The sequence below is a fragment of the Ursus arctos genome, unplaced genomic scaffold (assembly GCF_023065955.2).
Source record: "Ursus arctos isolate Adak ecotype North America unplaced genomic scaffold, UrsArc2.0 scaffold_24, whole genome shotgun sequence".
Classification (NCBI taxonomy): domain Eukaryota; kingdom Metazoa; phylum Chordata; class Mammalia; order Carnivora; family Ursidae; genus Ursus; species Ursus arctos.
The window spans coordinates 23653222-23661412 of NW_026622919.1; the positions used below are offsets into that span (position 1 = coordinate 23653222).

Consider the following 8191-nt stretch of genomic DNA (forward strand, 5'->3'; position numbering starts at 1 on the left):
TTCCATTTTCACAGTCCCCATCCTTCCCATTGTCTTACACCCTCCCTACTTTGCTCAATTATGCTGCGGGCCCAGCCCTTCAGCCAATCCAGTTTGCCACTCCCTGATTGAAAACGAATACCCTTGTATTTTAAAACTGAAGTGTAGGTGGGTAAATGATAACCAAAGTTAACTTTTATTGACCATTTACTTTGTGCCAGGCACTATCTTAATTAATACTTCCTTCAACCCTATGAGTCGGGTACTTCCGAATCTTCTTTTCACAGACAGGAAACAGGCTCAGAGAGAGGAACTAACTTGCCATGTCACAGACCTAGTAAGTGATTTGAGTCTTTGAATCGAGGTATGTTTGACTCTTGTCTACTACAATATGACTAGATCAAGGGGAGAAAGGGCATTCCAGGCAAGAATAGCCCAAGCGAAGAGAGAGGAGGAACAGCCCTGCCTTCGTGGATACCAGGCATTGGGAGAAGGCAGTGGACTGAGGGGAGAGGGGGAGCTTTGAACACTGGAAGATTAAGGTATTGACTTTGGGACAAACTGAGTTGGCCCCTTTCCCTTCACGCCCACTCCCACCACCCTAGGGTAGCCTGGAATCCTGCAAGAGGGTTCTCTTAACTGGTCTTCCTTTTCCACTGTCATCCCTGTTCATCTCGGTTTATAATCCTCACTCATGATGGTTTGGGAACGCAAATAGCTCTTCAAACCTGCCCCTGCTCAAAATCCTTCAGGACTTGCCCCTGCTCTGAGGATAAAATCCAGAAGTTTTAACATGGCCTTTAAGACCCTTTCTCTGGGGGCGCCTGGGTGGCTCGGTTGGTTAAGCAGCTGCCTTCAACTCAGGTCATGATCCCGGGGTTCTGGGACTGAGTCCCACATCTGGTTCCCTGCTCAGCGGGGAGTCTGCCCCTCCCTCTCCCTCTACCCCTTCCCCCTTCTCATGTGCGCATGCACTCTCTCGCTCTCTCTTTCAAAATAAATAAATAAAATCTTTTAAAAAATGAAAAAGACCCTTTCTCTGCCCACCTGCCCAGCCGGTTTGTGCCAATCTCCCCATTGCAGGTTTTGCTTTGTAAGAATAACACTGAGGTAATGTTTATTAAGGCCCCCCTCATCCTTTGGCCATCTCACTCAGCTTGGACGTCACTTTCTCAAAGAGGCCCTGAGACTCCCCACTCCATCTAGATGAGGGTGCTCTATACTCACAGCACTCTAGTCTTTCTTCACATAGCTTAGCATGCAACGTGATTCTTCTCTTTTTTGGGGGGGGAGGAGCAGAGGGAGAAGGAGAGAATCTTAAGAAGGCTCCACGCCCAATGCAGAGCTGGAGGCGGGGCTTGATCTCGTGACCCTGAGATCCTGACCTGAGCTGAAATCAAGATTTGGAGGCTTAACCAGGCGCCACAGCATGTTACATGATAATTCGTGTGTGTGTGTGTGTGTGTGTGTGTGTGTGTGTGTGTGTGTGTAAGATTAAGGTCTGTCCCCATCATGGGACTATGAATTCCTCAGGGACAGGGACTGTGCCCATTTCCTTGACGGCTGCGTTCCCAGTGGTTAGCGCGGTCCCTGCCTATGTTAACTCTCCAGTAAGTGTTTGTAGAGTAAATAGTGAATTACGGTTGCAGGTAGGAGCCGCATCTCCTTTTCCTGGGGTGGCACGCACACACACACATACATTGGCAGTGCTCAAGCAGACATTTGAGTAAGTTTTGACAGTGAACACAAGGATTTATTTCAGCTTCAACTTTATTGGTTTGGCTTCTCTTGGGTACCCTGGAGTGGAGCTGAGTCCTGAGTGAGCGAAGGGCAGAGTCCAGGCCCGAGCTGGGTTTGGTCTGAGTCACTGAAATCTGGGGAGAGTGGAAAGAGGAGGGGAAGTGGTTGGAGAGGAGGGTCATTATCTATTTGGAGTCAGCAAAGTCAGCTCATCGTGGTGCCCAGCCATAGTTCAGCTGCTCCTACCTCCCAATTACCTTTTTAATTATAAGTAATCAAAATAAGTCCATAAAGCACCCACCTCCCTGTGGAGAATTTCTCATTCTCTCCTCCTTTGTTCTGGTCACACGTTCCTCTTTCCCTCCCTGCCCTCTGCAGGAAGCCATTCCAGATCTGTTCCCTCCACCCCTCCCTAGCTCGCCAGCATCAAAGTCCGAAATGTGCTTTGGTTTCCAAGCCTCGGTGTCTGCATCTTGAATGAGTGTCCTGTCTCACCCTTTAGGTAGATGGACCTCTTCGTGGTATTTAGCCATCCCTTGCTCCTGGGACATAATTGATTAAAGGACTTCCTAACTGGTGAGATGGATTCCAGGCCCATTGACACCGATAATGGCTACAGACAGGGGCACCATGCCTCCAGCTCTAGGGGGTCAGGCACATGGGACAAGGGTTCAGAGGGAGAGCAGAGAATAGGATGGGCAGCTTAGCTCAGGGGGGCAGGGGAGGTGAGTGCAGCCACTCACCCGGATGAGGAGACCCAAGGGGAAGAATGATTGCTGCTGAACTCTTACTCCTCCCATGTTGCTCTCAGCTCTTTCCTTGGATTATTTTATTGAAACATGACAACAATCCACAAAGTGGTCTGAATAAGCCTTGTTTTCAGGCTTACTAGTTTGCTAGCACGAGCTGGGGTGCCGATCCGAACCCACGTCTGGCCCCAAAGCTCAAGCGTGTAAGCACTAGCAAGACGCCCAAAGCCATCAGACAGCCCCACCTGAGCCTGCAGACTTCCATCTGATCCACCATCCAGGCCAGCAGCTCTCGAATCAGTAAATCCTTTAGCAAATCTTCATCACTGGGGTTCTTGGGTAGGGAGCTGCCAAGGAGAAAGCCTCAGGCAGGCTGTTTGAGCCGGGGCCCCACCCGGAGTGAGTAAATACAGGGCCTGGGACTCCAAGGGGCAGCTGGGGTGGGGGGGCGGGGGAGTCAACACAGCTGCCTCTCCTTATCTCAGCTTTCAAAGCTCCACCCTGATCGGTGGCCCCAGGAATAGGCACTCTTCAGGGCAGGCAACGCCAAGCAATTCAGGTGGGAGACACCCCATCCATCCACCTCTGCGAGCATCCCCAAATGCATCCCCCAAACCCAAAAGATTACTTTGGGGACATTCACTCTTTAGAATGGTCCACAGATTCCTCAGCTTCCTCAGAGAGGGGGTAACTGATGTAAAGGGACTGGCCTTGAAAGGGTCCCTGTTCCTCAAACAGCCTTCCTGAGGTCTGTCGGTGAGAAGTGGGGAAGCCGGTTCCTGAGGTCTCCCTGAGGTCTCTTTCGCTGCCCCTCTCCTTGATTCTATGATTCTGCGCACTAAGTCATCAATCTTAGGGATCCTGACCCCAAACCTCTCCTAGGACCCCAGCCCCTATTCCTCCTTGGCTTCTCTCTTAAGCTTGGGCTGGCCTCCAGGAGTTTCTCGAAGACCCCTCTCTGAACTGGGAGTGGAAGGGGAGGCTTGTCTGGGGCCTTGCCCTGCTCTGGGGTCTGGGAGAGGGAACAATGAGGCCCTGCCCCCACCCCTTCCCTTGCGGGTTGACTCACCCCTGCTGCTCGCTGGCCTCCTCCTTCCTGTTAGATTGATGGGTCAGCTCCAGGGCCCCGGCCTCCCTCTGGGTGATGTTGTGCTTCCAGCTGGTAAGGTAAAGATGCGGGAGTGGGTGGGGCTGGGGAAGCTCCAGATGTTCTCCAGTCCAAAGGCTCCAATCTTTTGGGACCTTAACCCAAGTTGCAGAGCGAACCTCTTTCTTTTTTTTTTTTTTTAAAGATTTTATTTATTTATTTGACAGAGACAGCCAGCGAGAGAGGGAACACAAGCAGGGGGAGTGGGAGAGGAAGAAGCAGGCTCATAACGGAGGAGCCTGATGTGGGACTCGATCCCAGAACGCTGGGATCACGCCCTGAGCTGAAGGCAGACGCTTAACCGCTGTGCCACCCAGGTGCCCCTAGCGAACCTCTTTCTGGGTTCAACCGCCCCACTGCTTGTCCTCAGCTGCCGCTGAACAGCTTCTCAGCATCTACCACCATACCGACCGAGCAACGAGGACGAGATAAGAGGCTTGGCCAAGAGAAGGAAGAAGGACCAAGTCCTAAGTGGCCGCCACTGCCGGCAGCTCAGCTCCCTCTGCCTTCATCCGCAGCCCCGTGGGCATCTTCAGGGAGCCCCTACCTCTTCCCTGATCCCTCTCCTTAGAAGAAAAGGAGTGGAAAATTGCCTTGGTCCCACCACCCCAGACTGGGCTGCTGCCTGAGCCCTGGTCAGGGCCACCGTGTCGCCCAGCTGGCCATCTGTGCCTCAGTGAAAGACACCACCCGGAGCTGTGAGTCACTGGCCCGCGTGGCGCGTATGGCGTCCGGTGCACACGCAGGAAGGCACAGCCAGCCCCTGGCCCAGGAGGGAGCCTGTGCTTCGACTCACTCGTTCTTCTTCCCCTTCTGCGCCAGCAGCCAGTTCACAAAGTCTTGCTGGCGGATCTTGTCCATGGCAATACTGTAGTCACTGATGAAAGTCCCCTCGGCATATCTGGGGCCTCGAGGTCGGGAGCCACTGACCCTAGCGTGGACTCTGAGGGACAGAGAGACAGGAGAGGGCTAGAAACCAGGACACCGCAGGAGTGGCAGGGGGTGAGGGGAATCACAAGGCAGGGGCAAATGATGGTTCCTGCCACGTGGCCTGGGTTTGAGAACGAACCCCCCGTTTCTTGGGAGTCCGTTTTTATGAAGACCCCCCCCCTCCTATCTATGCATCAAACCCCTGGGACTTTATCCTCAGCTCAAGCACCCACTTCCTGCATCCTCGGTGTGTGTGACTCTCGCTTCTGGGCAAAGAGGGATCAGGGGTCCCCCTCATCCCAAAGGACTGATCTCAGTTCCCTCCTTTACTCCTCTTGCCTGGCCTACCCTGATTCAAGGCTTTGTTTCCAGTCGACAGGAACGAGAGGAGGCTCTTCCATAAGGGCCCTCACTGTGCGCCGGGTCCTCCGCAAGCCCTTTACTACAGACTCATTTAATCCTCATCACCCCTGTGAGGCAGACACTATTTCTCTGCCCTTTTTGTGAATGACAAAACCAAGGCACAGAGAAATTCACCCAGCACAATCTCAGCGGACAGATCCAGGATGTAGCTGCGGGCAGTCCGGGCCCACGTCTAAGTTCGCAACCTCTACACGCTGTTGCCCCTCCTTGGACCTGTCTGCCAGCCGCAGCTCGCATCTACACGGCTGGATGGATGGGCCATACCGCGAGTCCTTGCATCGGACAAGGCGCAGCTCTTCACTCAGATGAGTCTCTCTCCAGTTTGCAACTCGCCTAGGTGGTTCTCTGTGTCCCCCCACCCCCGGGGGCCCGTATGTTCCAGGAGGTACTCGCGGACCACGAGCAGTACTATGTCTCCTGCGGCTGGCGCGCAGGTGGCCCTCCACACGATCTGATCAAATGCTCACATAAATGAATGGTTAAGGCTTTCATGAGGAAGGGAGACGCTGTCATCTACTTCAGACACTTAACCACTGAGAAGTCCTTCCAGAGATCTAACCGCAGTCTCTCCTATGGCAACAGTAGCTCGTAATAAATACTCTTGGGTTCCGTCCTCACTCTGCACACAGCCGGCTGGCAGGTTTCCCCCTCCAGCTTCTTTCCTCTTGGCCTGGGATTCCTCCCTTTCCCACCTCCCCCCTGAAGACCAGAACGGGGTCACCCTCCCCAGCCTCCGCCCCTGTGCCCGACCCCTCCCCGGCACCCCTACCTGGAGTGACCCTCTGCCTTCTCTCCTAGCACCACTGCCAGGAGCAGGGACCCCAGCAGCAGACTGGAGATCTTCATGGCCACCATCTTCCAAGGGTGATTTCCTGAGCAACGAGAGAAGGGGGACCGGGATGAGGGAAGCACAGTGCTCAGGGACAGTCAGCCTGGCTGGCTGTGTCCTGCTGAGGCCTCAGAGCATGTGTGGGTTCTGCACCGAACTCTGCAGGACGGCAGTGGGGGAAAGGTCCAGGCAGAAGAAAGCAGTCAAGACCCACGTGCCTAACGACCCCCTTCCCGGCTCGGGGGGCCGGACCTCACAGGCATGTGGTTTGGCGAGACTCCCCTTAGAGCCTCCAAAGTCCAGACCAGCCCTCCTTCCAGCGGTTGGATTGGCCGTTGCTAAACCATCAGAGCCCTCCGCGCTGAGTGAAAGCCACAAGCGGGACCATTCCATCCTCTCCTCAGGCTTTCCTGTCTCTACTCAGGGATGCTCTTCCCGGGGTGCCCCTGCAGGAAGATGAAGCCTGGCAGCCCAAACATGTCTAGGTCTAGCTTTGGTTTTCAGGGCTTGGGAGGAAGGTTCCTTAATGCTCTTCACCCCTACTGAAGACCCCCTGGATGAAATGGGGCCAGACCTTGGTCGTCCTCCTGCCTTCGTCAGCTGGGTGTTACAGGAATCCTGAGAGCTGCCTCCTTATTTCTCATATAGAGGGAAAGAAAGTGAGGTGCAAGGATGCCGAGTATCTTTGGGTGCCAAGACCCCGCTGCCTCTCTAGTATCCTGTCCGTCCCTCCATCCTCCGTCCGGGCCGCTCTCTTACCTGGCTTCCTTCCCAGCTCTTCCAGAAGGACAGGGCAGGGGTTCCTTCCTCTTACCTGCTGGTCCTTTGGAGCCTGTCTCAAGAAAGTCTGCTGCTGCTCCCTTATATCCAGGCATCACAGACCTGCTGATTAGCCTAAAAGCGTCTTATCTCAAGAAATTAGGTCCACAGCTCCCGCCACATTAAGTCCATTTTACGCGTAATAAAGTTGTCCTTTCCACCTGAACTGTGCTAATCGATGATTAACATTTGGGTATCTCCAGTTGCCCGGGGGGTAGGCCACCTTAAGTGTCCCCTTTCTTCTACCCCCTCCTCCCTTCTGAGCATGGCGCCCAGTATTCTTCTAGCCCTACTTCTGTTACAGGGGTCCTCAGTTAGAAAGGGTGCCCTGGGTGAGGGCAGACTTAGGGTGGGTGGCACGAGCTGGGGTGGGACCGTTCCCACAGGCAATCGGCTATCCCTGGATCCGAGAGAGTGGGGCACAGTCATTGGAATCCCAGCTCTGGATAGTGGCCCACAGCTTTGGCAGTGAGGCAATGCTCCCGTTGCGAAATCTAGGGGGGCGGGTATCCCAGCCGGCTGGGGAAAGCACTGGAAAGCGAGAGGGTTGAGGGACCATGAAGGATGGGGGTTTCCTGGGTTCGCTGGAAACTGAGAACTTGCAGTCAAGCTGCTTTTCTGCTTAGGGGTGGGGTAGAGTGGGGGAAAGCGGTTCCCTTAGTCCTTGGGAACTTGAAGGAAGGTGGACAGCTATGATTCTATCTGTAAAGATTGATGACACCCAATGTGGACTTGTCTCTGCCATCAGACTGGGGGACCCTGAGGTCATGCTGTGCCTGTCAGATTGGAGGGATCTCCAGTGCACGGGCTTTGTCTCCCTGATCAGACTGAGGGCTCTCTGAGGTCAGGAGTGTGAACCAGGGGGGCCTATCTCTTCCCCGTCCTACAGAAGCTTCCTGAGGCTAAGGGCCACGTCTGCTCCTAGACTGGAGACTCCTCCAAGTACTGCCTCTACCTTTTCCCAAGCATTTCGTACATGCCTCTGTCCTCAGGGCTCGGTCTAGAAGGAGCAGGGCAGACGCTGCATTATTGGCCGACCCCCAAGGCCTCCTGCCCAGGCTCTTCCTTCTCCACTCACCATAGTACTTTGAACCATCAACAACCAAGCTCATGCTCTCCTTATTAGCTCCAGGGTCTAATAAGGGCCACTTTCCTTTCCAGGTAAACTCTGTGGTCAGGAAGCAGCTCCAGCATGAAATTAAGTGCTTGTGTGGGATGAGAGGTAACTGGACTAGGGGGGCAATTCACCTCTGCTTCCTAGAAACCTCGCCCACCCACCACCCATTTTTCACCATCTAGAAAAACTTCTCTCCGGGCAAGCTCTCCAAATTCCATCTCCCAGCTATCCATGGGCAGTGATTAGACGTCAATTCAGATTTGGCCTCCGAACGGGATGCGGGGGTGCTTGTGACCCTGCTTCCTGTTGAGCAACAGTTAATGGGCTGAGAAGGGTTTGTGTCAAAACCTGGACACCTCTGCCTGGAGGCACAAGGTATCCAAGAAGGGTGGACATCATTCCCTGGAACCCCTAAGTCTGATGCCAAATCAGAATAAAGGAAGGTTCTGGAATGGGTC

The 8191-nt window shown here is 54.1% G+C and overlaps 1 protein-coding gene across 1 annotated transcript; it reads right to left on the minus strand.

Moving 5' to 3' along the window:
• Positions 1–1745: 1745 nt before the first annotated feature.
• GIP (gastric inhibitory polypeptide) lies at positions 1746–6619 on the minus strand. The gene is made up of 6 exons (XM_057318159.1): positions 6557–6619; positions 5738–5840; positions 4412–4558; positions 3538–3627; positions 2714–2815; positions 1746–1853 (listed from the first exon to the last, which is right to left on the minus strand). Exons 2-6 carry the CDS (start codon positions 5821–5823, stop codon positions 1844–1846), a joined length of 435 nt encoding a protein of 144 aa, XP_057174142.1. The 5' UTR covers positions 5824–5840; positions 6557–6619; the 3' UTR covers positions 1746–1843.
• Positions 6620–8191: the final 1572 nt, after the last annotated feature.

Coding starts and splice junctions, on each gene's coding strand:
- GIP (XM_057318159.1), bottom strand. CDS start 5,823: ATGGTGGCCATGAAGATCTCCAGTCTGCTGCTGGGGTCCCTGCTCCTG. Junction 3,628..4,411: donor CAGAAGGGGAAGAAGAACGA/GTGAGTCGAAGC, acceptor TTACCTTACCAG/CTGGAAGCACAACATCACCC. Junction 2,816..3,537: donor GAGGCCAGCGAGCAGCAGGG/GTGAGTCAACCC, acceptor TCTCCTTGGCAG/CTCCCTACCCAAGAACCCCA.